Here is a 16,611-nt window from a genome sequence, read left to right as displayed (position 1 = left end):
GCTGTTAGCGAGCGCCTATAAAGGCCTATATAAACACACACAAACAAGCATTATTTTCTACGGATGTGAAGACAGGTGCCGTGTATCAATCCTCATCTCCATCATCATTCTCGCAGTGTTCACCGATTCATTGCCCAAGGCAAAGCCCTGATTACCGATCGCCCTGCGCAGGCTGAAGTCGTAGTCGCCGAGGCTCTCGTCGCGTAAATCCGGCAGCATCTTGGCGAGCGTGCAGTCCCCCACCAGCTGTTCCGGCAGGAGCCGGAGCACTCTCTCCCACTGCCCGCTCTCGGGGGGCGCCAGCATGTTCCCGTAAACGCCGTGCACGACGTAGTAATAATACCTCTGCGGCGAGACGAGCACAGAGCGCATCGCACCAACTTTGTCACGTCTCGTTGAGATGAGAGCTCCCGAAGGTATTCGCGGAGTGCTCTGGTCCACGGCATTCAATGTTGTTGAATTTATTTCGCACCGTATGTAGCCAACCGTGCTAATCGGAGGTGCGGGGGAAGGACAACGCATTAAACACAAAAAGAAGTTGAACAGAAATGAGCTTTCAATCTAGATGATTTAAAAGTGCATAGCTCAAGTAGCTTCTTAATATCGGAAGAGCATTCGAAACAGCTGATAAGCGCATCTGAAAGCGCGTGATGTAGTGACCATCTTTATTCGATGGACAGACAAAAGCTGCTGTGAGGATGGCCATGTTAGTTAGTTTATAATCCTTAATGTTTATAATCCTTAATGTTAGTTTATAATCCTTAACGAGATCAACTTCCTACTACGACGCAAAGCTGCGATGTTTGTTTAGCCTTGGTGCTGGTTACTGATGGGACAGTACCTCTAGATCCTTGTCGGAAGGGATTCCTCGCTTTTCCACTTCCACCTGCTCCTGGCACACCATGACGCTGTGCTGCGCATCTGGGAACATCGGTGCGTCAATCTCCACATCCCTGGGCGCATTTTGAAAATGGAGGACCTCAGCTTTACCTTCATCGGTTTAGAAATCAAGCATTCGACTCGCAATCAACACACTGGTTGTCCAGGGGATCGATAAAATCAATGCAGCTTTGTGTGAAGCTGACAGTGCGTGGTCTATGGAGAGGGTTGGCTCCATTGACAGGAATGTGGAATTTCCACCACTGGCACAGAAGTGGCGATGGCGATGAGCATCGACCAAATGCCCGTTTGAGCATTACCCAGCACTCATGTCTCCAATGCAGCGGGCAAACAAATGCCTCCTTCACCTCATGGTCTTGAGGAATCACTCAGGAGCTTTTGCTATCCGAGCACGCAAACGCTCCGAATTATTTCGTAAATTAAAGGCTGCCGACCACAATTGTGAATTAACATGAATGCCCCGGAAGCACAATACTGCTTATTATGCACGATCCGCTGTCTCCCGAACAAAATACGTTCACACACTCGTGCCCCTTGCCTTAGAGACGGATCCTTCCTTCTGATGGCGGACCTGGTTTTGTCTCGAAGAGGAGCCACTTTCCTGGGGGAGAGTGGAGATCGAGTAGCTGTGTATTTTTGAAGGTTAGGGACAAAAACGCCCCCATACAGAGCGTCGCATATCGTCTTCTCCAAACTTGAGAAAATTTCCACCCCCCCCTCCCCACATTTTGACACCACGACCACTTCCGCCATCAATATGTGGCCAGATGTGAATAACTTTATTTACAACGGGTACAGTGGACAACGTTATTGCCATCACAACGTTAGCGTATTTGATAGATTACGACGCACGTTTATTCCCAGCTTCCACTCTGAATTTCCCTATCCTGGGATGTCATTATTAACATGACCCAAACGTTTGGAGTAAGTTTTCCCTCCTGTTGAGTGCTATAATTCGGAGAATGTCTTTTGCACATTGCATGTCTTATTCTACTTTAAATAGTCAATCATGTATTATCCTTATAACATGAAAAGAGCTTTTTGACCATCGATCATGTTTCGAACAGCCAATAATGATCAATGGTCTATTCGACCAGCGACTGTGGGATTGGCTGGGGGAATTAAAATTAAAATGTGCGTGGGTTTTTCAAGACGTTAATGGCTTAAAGGAGGTTCAGGAAGGAGGGGTCGTGAGAGGATATGAGGGACGGGCGAGGAAAGCTCGAGGTCCACTGGAGACCTCCCTACATGTAGACTGCTCACCGTGTGGACTGCTCGTGGCGTATACAAAAGCCGCCCTTAAAGCAACTCTACATACGCCCGCTGGACTCATTGTTACGCACAACGAAGGCAAACGTAGCTTGCGGCCAACAAGGATACGGGAAGAAGCCTTCCTGGGGCTGGAGTGGCGAGTCGTGCGCGCGTGAGGAACAGGTGGCTCGTAGCGCCGGGCCAGGGCCTGCAGACGCAGGCCGCTCACGCTGGGCGTGTAGTTGTTGGCGATGGACTCGCTGGGCGTGCGGTGGTAGCTCTGCTCCTTGTACGGCACCGCCTGCGTCCAGGATGCGCTCAGCATGATGGGGGGATGTGCATTGCTGTGCATCACCGTCTGCGAATACAATGACAATACTAGTTGTAAAACAAACGCATTTATGGAGCCCCGTGACAAAAGAAAACCTTTATAATCATTATGGTATATTTTTGTTACAGTATTGCGTACACATACAGCCCTTTTTCTACCAACGGATGGGCAAAGGCTTCACACGGTGTGGGTCATGGTGCTTCATACAATTAATTAAGCAATTAATTCACTGATGGATTGTTCTCGTACAACTGACATGATGTGCATTTAAGTGTTATATATTGCAAAGTTGAGTGTCGAAAAAAGACTCGGAACAAAACCCGAGCGAACGTGAGCTCGCTTGACCCAAGGGGATGCCCAGGCTCAATGTCGTGCTGCTGACTGATTATCATCGCGCTCGATGGTGATCCGCGCTGCTCGCGGATCATCATCGTGCTCCATCATGCAGACAAGAAGCCTGCCCAGGGGGAGGCCAGGCGAGGGGCGATGGATCGCAGCACCTGGAGAAACATTATACATGGCCCATTGATACTATCAGAATCATTATTTAGACTGCAGGAGGAATCTAGGTGAGAGTCTTGAGCAGCTGCTTGAAGATGAATGATGTTGCTGCCGCGAATATGCAGCGGGGAGAGAGAGCGTTCCAGACGGCTGCCGGTGCAGCTATGGTGAAATTCCGCTGAGCCAGAAGAGTTCTGGTTCTGGAGACGTCGTGATTGCTAGACGTACTCTGTAGGACACGGCGGTTTGCTGTGGTCCGTGGAGTGAGAAGGGTGGTTTAGCGGAGGAATTTCATTAGAAGACATAAAAGCACTGTCATGTACGTTGATGACAGCCTCGACAATCAGCGCAATCCAAGTGGAGGGAGCGGAAGAGACAGATTATATTAGATCGTTGTCACGACACTCTCGTTCTTGGCTTAGAGGTAACAAACTTTACATTTACAATTGTAAATTGTATTAAAGCTCTCTCATCACAACCCCACTCTTCAGCGGTGGCACGATCGAGTTTAGGGAAATATTTGTGAAAGGCAGCTCAAACACCCTTTTCTATTTCCTTTTATTGGGACCAGAAAAAAAAGATTCTCGCATTTTGTGAAATGCCAATGAAGTTAAGTCAGCCGAAAACAACTTAGGATTGCTTGCCTGGTGCATTGGCAAGAAAGTTAAAGGAGCAGCTCTGCAATTGTTTGTTCACACTGTTGCTGGTTGAAGGGCCTCCACTCAGGGAAATTGTTGGCCTATTCTTAAAAGAGGTAGGAGTACAAACACTTTATCCCATCAAAATGCGTGATCTGCTGATCAACTAAACTGTGACGTACTTCGATTATACTGCTTGGTGGGCAGGTGTGGGAAGATTTAATAAAACTTGTCCCATTGTTGTAACTGCCGTGCCAAGAGGTCGAATTAAACCGGTTGACCTCTAGATTGGCAAGTCCAGTTGTGGACTTGCAAACTACTCCAGGACAGCTTCTGCGTTCAAATAAAGTCAGAAGCGATTGCTGCCGTGGTGTTCGTGTCAACGGGTGGATAATGTCTTTTCATGAAACAAAACGGAATATTTTCCCAATATGCATTCGCATTTGCCTCACCCAGCCTTTCACGAATTGCTCAGGTGGAGCAAGTCCTCTGGCTTAAATCCCTACACCACATCTCTAAAGCGGTCCTGCCGCACCAGCTCCGTCGTGCCCCCCAGATACGAGTGCCCCGCGTGTCATCGCCGCACGCGTCAACGGAACGACGGTGCCTGCTGTCCTCGGGGTTGTGTAATGCCACTGGCAATGGCAGTGTTGTAACTCACTATGCGGGCCACTTATAATTCATCAAACGAAATGGGGTGAGCCTCGTGAGACGTCTTGAATTGTTATTCCTAATTGCCTACCTGTGCTCTACAACAGCGCATCACGCTCATAGGCACATTGTGCCACGCTGTCTGCATGTAATGGAGGTATCTCCTTTATGGATATTAAATATGAAGTTAAAGTGAAGTTATTGATTGCTTTCTATTTTTTTTATTGGTTCAACACGTAGGCTTTCACGACCAATATCATCAATAATAAAGGTTTTTGGGTTAGATCGCGTAAATATATAAATGTCTCGTTAAAACCCGCCACCACCCGACACAGCCAACCAGTAAGGGTTGTCATGTACATCATCCAATTATACATTATTTAATTACATGCCTACAAAGGGCAGCGTACTTCAATAGGGATTACCGTTGGTAGGGCTATTTTAATAAACACAATAGACAGGAATGACAAGTTCAAAGGGCTCGCATAATGCACATGCATAATGTACGTTGCCTCAGTAATACCCCCCCCCCCCCCCACATTGTGCAAGAGCGCAGAAGCGTGGTCACCACATCTACACCTCTATATAAGGAACGAAAAAGTAAGACTTCTCCACAAATCTGGCTGTCGCCTGATGAAGCTAGTTGTAATTACTGGCGAAACGTCGTACTCAGATTGTAAATTTAACACGTAAGCTTTCGCGACCAATATTATTCATAATCAACGTGTTTGGGTGTCGTAACCCTCCACCACCCGACACGGCCAATCAGCAAAAAAGTGTCATGTCGTTTAGCCCACCGGTGTGTTGAAGCGTAAAACGGCAACATGTACAATTTTTGAGTACGACGTTTCGCTGGTAATTGCATCCAGCATCATCGGGCAATTCGCCAGAATGGTGAGGCTCTGCTCTTGCTCCCAGTCTATTTAAGGTCTATTTAAGACCGGGAGCACTTTTTTGCTGATTGGCCGTGTCGGGTGGTGGAGGGTTACGACACTTTTATAAATAACGCGATCTAACCCAAAAAAAACGTTGATTATGAATCAAATTGTAAATGTTGTGGCTTGGCTCTCCAACACACCGGTGTGCTGTACTAGTGACGAATTGGTGACGTTCTGTTTACGTGACAACCCTTACTAGTTGGCTGTGTCGAGTGGTGGCAGGTTTTAACGACACATTTATATATTTACGCGATCTAACCCAAAAACCTCCATTATAGAATTTTTTATTGGTTGGTAATAAAGTATATTACTGTATATGAATATATAAACTATATATATATCACTGTGTTTACAACTGCATAGACTGTAACATCACTCTTTGACCAAGGAGCACTGGTGATAGTACTCAGCTCATAATTGGAAAGTTCCAAGTTGAACTCCCAGTTCAAAATCTGAATATTTATTTAGACTGCAGGGGGAATCCGATGAGCTATAAAGATATTTTTCAGGGATGTCCAGTGGGGGCGGGTCAGCAAGTGACAACAGCAAACCAGTCTCTCTATAGTTGGACGATCGTTGTTGACATCCCACGCAGTACTACTGTGCTGTGCCATTTACTGACATTTCTTCAATTAACCTAAAACAAAACTGCCAAAGTACGTCTTACTTGCTCTAAACAATAACAGAAAAATATCAAACGAAATTATTGCCGTTAGAGATTTGCAATGGCAAAAATGAGAGACCGTTGCTTTGAATTATCTGTGGCATAAAGGTACACGAAGTTTTCTACCGGTATCGGGATCTGTACGCATTTTTATACTGACGTCAGTAGCAGTCAATTAAATAAAGGCAATTGGGCACCTTTAATAAGGCAGGGTTAGGGTTTCACATTTTTCAGAGAACAAAAAATTGCTCTGTGTATGAACCTCAGCTTGCTCATTGTGCAGGAGTGAGGTGCTTCACGGCTCGAGGATAACAGCAAGTCTCGGCACGAACGCCCGCAAAAACTCTGAGGGCAAAGTGTTCCTGTGCTCAAGATATCCATCAAGCCAGACATGTGAATTGTAAAATGGGAGGACAGGTGCCACCTTACCTGGCTGTGTGTCTTTAAATTGCACTACCTCCACACAACATAAATAGGTTAATACATGTTGCCATAAAAAACACGCTTAACTTGAAAAATTAACAATCCAATCGCTATGAAAATAGTATTTTGTTTGTGTTAGACCTTGACTAAAGCTACAAAATGTAATTTCAACACCCACTTGTGGTCACAGAAAACTGAGGTTTACTCCCAGCCTAGACCATAAGTGGCACATTGTACCACATCTGAGCCATACCAGGGTCACCCCTAGAATTATGAGCTGAGTTATTGTCACACACACTCTTGGCAGCGCTTAATAAAATTACAGATCATTGCATTTTTTTGCATTTTAAATCTCGAGCAATAAAGCCGCAGGCTCATTCAGACTCCGTTTTGAATTCGGAATCTCAGCTGCGGAAATTAAAATGTGATTCAGCTTAGGCGGATTTGTCCCAATTCCTAATTTCAATTATACAATGCACGTAATTGCCGTGTACAGAATACGAAGGGACGATGGCTCGCCTTGTGGAGAAATGTTGCTGCCTGTTGGCTACAACCGGCGTGATGGAGCTCAACTGCATTGAAACTAAAAGCCCAAAACAGTTCTGCGCGGAACAAAATATATGCAATTTTTATTACATTAAAATATATTACTGACTAGTACTAACAAATAAACGATATGTATGGATAAATGAATCGCCATTAAATTGTAAGATGCAACATTGTACAATACAACATTCCGTTCACAATAAAAAAGGTAAAGGTGCAGCACTGCAATTGCTTGCTCACGTCACTGCTGGACTGCTGGTGGAAGAGCCTCCACTACGGGGACCTGTAGAGAGCTCCTCTATATGGAATGTTTGGCCTACTCTTCCCTGCTGGCCAAACTTCTCAGGCGAGGTTGGGGGCAGAGGGGGGGTTACCCAAAACTGGGTACAAAAATAAAGATAATTGATATCCCTTGCGAATAAAATCCTGCACGACTGATTTTAATTGCAATGCCATCACACAGACTCCGTGGGCTTTTATTCCTTGCGTGGGATTTCTAAGCTGCCCTTTTCTTTGTTCTGTTCACATTAGGGGCCTCTTGTTAAAGTTTTACCCACCAAGCCAGCCAACTCGAGCAACAAAAACAAACGCAGCAGAACGAAGGAGGGTAAGTACATCCTGCCATTAGATTGATTGGGCATTCTTCACAAATTGGTCCATGTGACTTTAAGTGAAAACAACAAATTCAAAACACATAATCAGTTAACTTCCTAACAACTTGGAGATGCAACAATAATATAACAATTCAATAATATAATTGAGGATTTCCAACAGGACACTTTGCAATAAAGGATGGCAATGTATCTTTGGAAATCAATAATGAGTCACAGCCATGTGTCATTCTGCTGCTTGATTAAGGTCCTGATTACGTTGTGTAATTTACGGGGGTTGTTTCACCACAGTTCACTGTGATACTCAGCGTCGGTTTGAGAGCAGATATCATCCGTCACTCATGTTATCTGTGGCCAGGAATTGAACTCAGTTTCTCGGAATCAAAGCGCAGTGCACGATCCATTGTGCCACTAACTCCACTCCTGGAAAGCAAAACATATTGTGAATGTGTTATGGCCAACAGAAGGAACTAGTTCGAAGGGACGTGATAACATACGTCTGAACATTGATCCGAGCATGCCAGATGATTTTCATCCATACAAGACCAGAAACGACGTAGCACCAAAAGATTTTAGCAAATAATATATGTATACAATGACGGAGGCTGAAATACCCTTGTATGGGACAGAATGTTCAAGCGAGTTAGGGCATTAGCTGGCCGAGTGAAAGCACTCCCGAATATGACGTTTTGTAAAGTGTTCTTTTATACATCAGCAGGCAGGTACTAAAGATTGGAAACCCTTTCACTAAGATAGTGGAATGTAGCGGCTCTTGTCAATAACAGTCCAAACAATGTGCATACAATGCAGGCACTTGACACTTTCAAACCTCGGACCGCACCACAGTATGGACCTTTCGGCTGAGGAGCAGGTTACTTAAACCCACAGATGCACTACACCGAGTTGTCGACGTTTGCCTATGTGTAGGCTTTAACGGCACCACTTAAACAACAGTATGAGTGCCAAAAGCTGCTTGCGTGAAAACATATTTTAACGGTTTTCTTTTCCACTCAAGTGGCTTTATTCATATTCTGCTGACAATGTATTCCAAAAGTATTCCCCAGATTATGATGCCCTTTCATTTTCAACTTTCAAGCAAAATGTTGGTTGTGTGTTTGTGTGTGTGGTCAGATTTGTACAAGGGAGGACAAGTTCCTATCTTCAAAAATATGGTATATTCCTTATGGTAGGAACTTGCGTTGATATTTCACGCATGAAAAATTATACATTTGAACGTATTGGCGGTACACCAGTGTGCGGTATTAAAAAAAAGGAAATGATTCGCAACCCCGGTCAGAAATTATTGCGAAGTGGTGATGCATCAAAATCAGTTATCGTGATGTCGAAGCAGTCGTTAAACGAATATCGTTTAAAACATTTTAATTTTAGACGGTTTTATGAGGACCGGTGTATTATGCTGTACCGGTGTAACAGCCAATACATCCATTTATTGTAGCTGTGGGTCATTTTCAAAACTGTGATTTTGGATTCAACACCAGTAAGCAGTAACCAATTGTTGATGTTAAGTGCAATCTCCAACCCTTCTTTACCCTCTCTCAGGCCTCTCTGTTTATGTGCTATAAAGAAGGACAATTGCCCAAAACTTCACCAATTATACATTTTTTTCTTTTAAGGCCACAGTGTTGTTGATGAGTATGTCGAGTTTTTTGTTTGTTAATTGTGCATATGTACCACTGCCAATGCAACATCATCGAAGAATTCGTTTACAATTTACCTGGTCAATTCAGAACATGCCAATCAATGTGTTGCGTGCCAGAATGGGAACGCGCACTGCAGATATTTTACTTTCAGCAATATTAACAAACTGGACGCACATTACGACTGTAATGCGTGAGGTGAAATGGTTTCCAAGATTGTTGTGAGAGTACAAAAGAGACCACAAGGCCGTTGCTATGCTCTTGGGCATTACGAATGGCTCTGTAGCAACTTCCGTTTGGGGTCTGAGGAGAGGAGTGCAAAGTGTTACTAAAGCCAGGGTATTCATGATAAAAACAAGAGCACTACAGTTGGCTTCAGCACTTGATCAATTACCGTGACGTTTCCCTTGCAACGTTCACAAGTTTTGCTCACAATTCAACTATGGCAGTCGTTCATATAATACATATCGTAAATATGCTGTGTAATAACCCAATTTACGAATGACGTAGAAACAATTCATATTATGATGTTACGAGAGCACACAAGCGACACGTTTAGGTGGCACTTCTTAATTACCGTATGAATTATCGTCTGCAGCTATGTCCATTAACGTCATGCAACGCAGAAGAAGTGTAAGTAGTTAAGAAACGACGTTTGGTAAATACGTGAAATGTAAATGCGTTATAAAATGTAATAATGTCGATTTTCCAAAATAAACACTTTCTGCTCATTATGTTTTCAATTCATCCACTTGAAATTATGACATAAACTAGTATACAACATTAATAAATGTATGTACATGCATTTCAAAATTAAACCCAAAAATAAACCAAATCCATGCTTTAAATGTGCCCCGAATTGACCTGGGAATCTTTAAAGCTTTATAGTGGATGTCTGATATACGAAAGTGGCACTTATAAGTTTGCTGTACAGCCAAAATGTCATGTACCGGGATTAATCGGATGCTTCAGAAAAGCTGTGTTAGTTTTGCAAACATATTACTTTTCAACAAAACCCATCTGCTCCATTGTACTGTTTGTATCGCTGCAAAAGGTAGAGTGCCTTTTCAACAAAGAGCTCTCAGGCTGCTTAGATACATAGCCAGAAAATGCCTAGGTGGTATTTTATCCATTAAGACAGAATAAATCCCAAACCAGTGTGTGTGTGTGTTGTGTAAGCGGTGAGCTCGCTGCGCTACAAACCCTGCGACTCGAGTTCAACATCTCCTCACGGCCAACACCAGTGACAATTCTCTGAACTGGTCCTGGGCCTCCCCTAGGTCGACTCAGCCTCAAATGAGCACCTGGTTCGGTGGTGTAAGCATCGCCAATGGGGAGACAAAAACGGCCGGGCATGGTGCTGGCCACCCACCCCCTCGTATGCCGTGCCGACCTTCATAGGTACTCACTAACAGCACTTGCCCTAACAGTCTGTTATGACTATATGGGGGATGTTTGTCTTTTTACACTAAACAATCACCATTTTTGTGAAAATTAATTATGAAGGGTAGCTCACAATATCAAAGTGTGAACAAATGCTCATATAAACACAGGCTGAGAATGCCTCGCCGATGATTTCATTAACACTTACGCATATTTAGTGCATTCATAATTTTGTGAAAATTTAAAAGCTTATAACATAACAAAATACCTTTTCAGCTTTCTTATCTCAGCAGCATTAGGTATTGCAATCATATTCGACATTTATCCTCGTCTGTTTACACATTAGTACAATAGTCACCGGAAACATCTGCTTAATGTTTCTGTAACTTATAAATAATTGTATTGTGATGAATATGAAAACAAATCTTCCTGAGCTGACATTGTTATTATTTTACAACGATTCATGTTTGTGCAAATGTTGCGATTTCCACACGTTACACGCGCCGGGTGTTTTGCAGCGATTTCTATTTGCTTCATTGATGTCGCTGATTTGTCATTGTTTTGCTCCGCTCATTTTGGTGACCCCGGGTGACTCTTGCAAGTGAGACTCATCCTGATCTCTTGAGTTCTCACACCTGATTAACGGCATTAACTTGGCTGTATTGGCTAGCGGGTAAACTTTCAAATAAAGTAATAACAAAAATACACAAATATGAACACGATCTAAGCGTTACTCTTTGATTCTTTCAGTAAAAATAAAATTAATTAAATCACGACGTTTCAATTGCAACACAAGCAATCGAAACGTCGTGATTTTATTATTTTATTTTATACCTACGTGACTTTACCGAAATAACCAAAGAGTATGGATACCTGCAGTCACGAAAACTTCAAATCTAGATCTAAGCGTTATTCCAATAACTTCCGTGCACTATATAATATTGAAACGTAGCTGTCTCCCAATTAACCGCTCTTTCTAGTATCTGCGCAATCAAATAGAACCATAAAAAATCATACTGTCAACACGTTCATGAATCTTATTATCCACACTTATCTACCATCATGGCCAAAACAACAACAATCACTATGACCGCTGCAAACATCACCAAGACCACTGAGACCATCAGGTTCGTTATTGGGACCACGACCAGACCCAAAGGGACCACCACCACCACTTCCTCCTCTCCATCACCTGGGAGAGCACTGCCTCAACCACCACTTGAGGATGCATTTCTCCATAAAAATGCAGCTGTGCGATACTGGACTACTGCAGAGAATAAATTTGACAGTACTAAAGACCTGCAAGCAGGCTATGGACTACACTGACAGCAGTCACGATGACACTGTCGCACGTTTTCTGGAGCTGGCTGACCACCTACAATCGCTGCACTTTCTCTCCTCTGCTGCCAATTTGGTGACCCAAATCACGCCTGCAAAATATATCCTCCAGGTCTCCTCAGTTGTCACCTGGTTAAACAAAATAAACCTTTTGTTGACTGGCCAAGAACCCAGCCAAGATCTGCTGCGGTACTCAACAGATCTCATAAGAACTGTTACAAAGAAAGATGAGTACACAACTCACGATGAATCAAATCTAACAACGATTCCACTCGGCAGTGCTTAAAACAAATCCTACACCTCGTACCATGTGTAACAGGGTGTTATCACCAGAGGTGGGACAAAGTCATTGTTATGCAAGTCCAAGTCGAGTCGCAAGTCATCAAATTCATGACTCGAGTCTGACTCGAGTCCAAGTCACATGACTCGAGTCCACATCTCATAGGTGGGACAAAGTCATTGTTATGCAAGTCCAAGTCGAGTCGCAAGTCATCAAATTCATGACTCGAGTCTGACTCGAGTCCAAGTCACATGACTCGAGTCCACACCTCTGGTTATCACACGTCCCAACTGCTGCGGCACCACGGCCCCTGCCAGCAGCAGCGACCGTGTGTGCGATTCAATTGTACGCCTCGCTTCTCCGTGGCAGTGGCACAGCACACCTGTGGGTTCAGCGTTATTGAATGGGCCCTCACAATCGGATCTGTCCCTCCATGGTTTTTCTTTCAAGGCAGCTTTGCGTGTGAACTCAGCCAAGGGCTTTCCGAAAAGGGAAAGAATTGGCCAGAGTCCGACACCGCCACCTTGTGGGTTTCTTCAAGCAGCGTCCATTTTTTTTGGAGTTTCTCTTCATTTACAAGAATTACAAGACTGATATTAAACTAAACTGTTACACGTTTATTTTTATTTTACCAGGTAAAAGCCCACTGAGCTATATAGATATTTTTCAGAAGCGACCTCGCCACAAATGATAGCCCAATGAAGTGGCATATCGTGCGGACATTTATAGCAGCCAAATACTCTAAAACGCATGTTTCTAAATGTGGGGGGGGAAGGAGGACCTGGAGAAAATTCCACTTAACCACAAGGAGAACATGCAAACTCCAATTATACGGCAGGCGTCAGGGTCGGGATTGAACCGAGGATCTCCTGCATACCAGACGAGGTAGTTAACATCTTGCCACGAGTTTTTCAGGTTGGTCACTCCATTTATTGGATTCTGTCTTATCTTAGGGTTTTCTTCAGTTTATTGGGTTTCGGCCACTGCCCCCCTGTGTTTCGCTTCAGTTTCTTGGGATTATCTCGTGTGGAAGCAGCTGTAATAGCACTGGCAATTGGATCAAGTGGGTTTAGGTACCATCATCGGTAGAGGTGGGGGGCGATTACTCCGCAGGATTTAATAAACTTGCACCACTGTTTAAAATGCCGTGACAGGACACCGTCAACCTCTGGATTACAAGTCCAATGTGCCAAAGTTTAGACCATGACAAGTGCCTTAATTCCAAAGTAAAAAAAAAAGATAACCACTTGTTCTAGATTTGAAGCTTTCGTGACTGCAAAGATTCATACTCTTAGGTTTTCGGTAAAGTCACGTAGGTAAAAAAATAAAATTAAAATTAATGAAAGCAATAATAGAAATAAAATAAATAATAGAAATAAAATAAAATATTTATTATTTTATAATAATTATTATTTTATTTCAATTATTACTTTCATTAATTTTATTTTTTTATTTTTTTACCTACGTGACTTTACCGAAAAAACCTAAGAGTATAACCACTTGTGTTTATTGCTCGAGACATTTCTACATGTGCGGCAAACTGGATTGTTTTTTTGTTCGCAATTTTTATTTTCCATTTGATTACCAGGAAAGAAAAAAAAACTCATGAAAGGTCACGACTCGTCCTTTAACAATTGCAACATGTCCAAATACTGCATTTAATTACTTCAAACTCGAACGTTTCAGTGGCGGCAAGAGCCAAAATTGATCCAATTAACGGCCGAAATATTCCACAAAGGCCTGGTTCGCCGTCATGTTTATGCGCATAGATGTGTTTATATTTTATATATGTCCTAATTTTATCCATCTTACGGAATAATTTCAGGAAATTAACCAACAAAATCCAGGCAAGCCACTTGATTATTTAATCTAATCTAATGAACTGTCAAACATTATTACCATTACACGAGCAAATATGACTTTCACAGCATTAACACATCCCTGACTACAACATGGTGCAATAGTGAAAATACTATTAATGAAATGTTGACAATGTATTTATTGTTATAGCTGCCGTGCAACAAGGCGGATGCAGCAATTACCTTGCACAGCTCTGAGAATCCAGCGTGGGAGGATGACTGCGATGGTATGGAACCAATATTGCATTGTGTTTCTCCATTCCCAAATGCTGACCCTTCGGAAACCTGTGGACCGACACGGTTGTAAAAACATTAAAGCCATGTGCTTGGGTTTGTTTTGAGGATTATGTAGTAGGACCGGGGATTAAGTTTTATTTATCGAGGATGTTTAACTGTCGACCTCCGACTCCAAGGTCCAGAGCACAGCCCCAAACAGCTCCTGCTGAAATTAAACCCCAAGTAGGACCATTATTTCCCTCTTAAGTCTCTCAGGTAATCAATAATCGAGTTTTTTGTAAGTAAGAGTACATCGGATAGAGTTTCCCAGTGAATATTGAGGCTCTCAAAACTTTAATATAAACAAATATGCTAATATGTACATCCAATAGATTTTGATTTAAAGCTTTCGTGACTGCAGTGATTCATATTTTTTGTTCTTTCGGTAAAGTCATGTAGAAGGGAAACAATAAAATAATACAAATATAAAACAATAAAATTATCACAACGTTTCGACTGCAACACAAGCAATCATCATCAGGTGTGAAATCCACAGCAAGAAATTTTGAAAAAAGTGGCGGTTTTTTCTTCTTATTTTTTCTTATTTTATTGTTTCCCTTCTACGTGACTTTACTGAAAGAACCGAGAATATGAATTAGAGTTGATGGAGTTAAGCTCTCAAAACTAGACCAGTTAATATGCAGTAATTTAAATATGGGCTCTAACAACAAGCCACAAACATGCACAAATGGACCAAATGCATGAATAAATGAAGACATTTCTCCGTGAGGGAAAATCACATGTCAACATTGTAATGGGTGACTTTGTGTGTTTGTGTGTTGAACTTATTACGTGGCTAACCGTGCTCATGTAAAAGATAGGTGAAAGGGGCGGTGACGAGAGGATGATTGTTTAAGGATGATTGTACATTTGGGATTGGAGTGAGAAAGTAGACGGTAACATCTATTGAGCGTTATGCAATTACTGGCATATTAATGGTTAGTACACGGAAAGTGGAGGGCAAGGTGAAAAGGGCAAAGAGAATTACTAAACCCACAAAGGACACAATGAAGTGGGCAGATATGAAAAGGGAGGAAGATGTAAGACAAAACATTGAATACACTAAACTCAAACATAATTGGGAAAATAATAAATAAGCCAGAGAACTCAAAACACGTTTGAAAATGTCTATGCATAGGACCACAAAAAGACAGCAAGCCACATGGCGATCCGGCACCAATAATTGCCCAAACTCTACGGTTCTCTATATATTAATATATTCTCGGACAATTCATGAGTGTTTACACGTGGGAGGAATATCCCATACAGATGTACGTATGTTGAACTTCTTTCGCACCGGACGGAGCCAACCGTGCTATTCGGAGGTGAGGACGACACAATCATTATAATTAAAAGGGTCGTTCGAACATTACGAACTAAATTAAACTAAAACTATACTAGACCGTGTTATGTGTATTAAAGGTTGCTCTCGCACTCGGCCTCTTAGCAAAGTTAACACTGCTAAGTGGCCTATCCAGACTTTAAGCTCACTTCGCCAACCCGCAATGCCCAGCAATGGCCAGTCTTCATCCAGCAGTGAATGGATAATTTGTATTATTATTCGTATATTATGCGAGTTACAACGCTCAATTAATTTGGCATGGCTGGTGTTAAGGAATGCATAAGTATTAACGCTGAAAGTTTTAAAACTCACGTGCACACTTGTGTTTATCTTACAGTACCTGCACATTAGACGGGTCCGTAGTTGACATTCCTCACCTATAACTGACCGAAAAGAATGAAAGTAATCGTTTAAATTAACGTTTAATTTAAGGTCGACGACACCAACTTACTAAATCTAACAAGCTCAAGCAGGCGTCAGTTCCACGTGCTCACGCGTACGAACAGCTGAGCGAGCCGGACCATACCAAGTGAGACCATATCGCACACACGCAAATCTCAACCACAACGTAAAATAACGGCAGATTAATTCATAAATACGTTCTCTGCTCGTTAAGTTTTTTTTGTTTTAAGTTAATTAAATCAGGCGCATTACTCGAACCCTCAGCATTTGGTATTTTCCAGCCCGTAGAACGGGAATGGTGGTGGTTGTGGGGGGGTGTTCAGGTCCACTTGGTATCGCCGGGAGCCGTCCCAATCGCCTAGCAACTGTTGCTATGCAACCGCGACCGAGCGTCCTCCCCCCCCCACTCCCACCCACCGCGTTGCTATGGGCAACGCAAACAAATCACAGTCGGCACTGCGTGTGTGTGGTCTGCTCTTCGTTTGAGCTGTGTGTGTGTTTATCTTTGTATGCGATTTCTAACCTATAACACCTATGTCTGTCCCGTGACCTGCTGCTATAGCGAGCGAGCGGGCCTTTCACACTTTACGTGATAGCCTCGAAGTGCACCTAGCCTGGC

The 16,611-nt window shown here is 42.9% G+C and overlaps 1 protein-coding gene across 1 annotated transcript in view; it reads right to left on the bottom strand.

The window, feature by feature from the left end:
• DNAH3 (dynein axonemal heavy chain 3) overlaps positions 1–16,288 on the bottom strand; it is a 142,443-nt gene extending 126,155 nt beyond the window's left edge. The window contains exons 1-6 of the mRNA XM_078611111.1: positions 15,931–16,288; positions 14,156–14,257; positions 2,281–2,509; positions 1,439–1,526; positions 842–953; positions 156–345 (exon numbers count right to left, since the gene is read on the bottom strand). Coding sequence (XP_078467237.1) covers positions 156–345; positions 842–953; positions 1,439–1,526; positions 2,281–2,509; positions 14,156–14,257; positions 15,931–15,960 — 751 coding nt within the window. The 5' untranslated portion in view covers positions 15,961–16,288. The remainder of the gene's footprint in view (positions 1–155; positions 346–841; positions 954–1,438; positions 1,527–2,280; positions 2,510–14,155; positions 14,258–15,930) is intronic.
• Positions 16,289–16,611: the final 323 nt, after the last annotated feature.

This window comes from Lampetra planeri, chromosome 35 (assembly GCF_965212315.1).
Source record: "Lampetra planeri chromosome 35, kcLamPlan1.2.h2, whole genome shotgun sequence".
NCBI lineage: Eukaryota > Metazoa > Chordata > Hyperoartia > Petromyzontiformes > Petromyzontidae > Lampetra > Lampetra planeri.
Note: the sequence above shows the minus strand (reverse complement) of the source record. Positions and strands in the feature narration are given on the sequence as shown.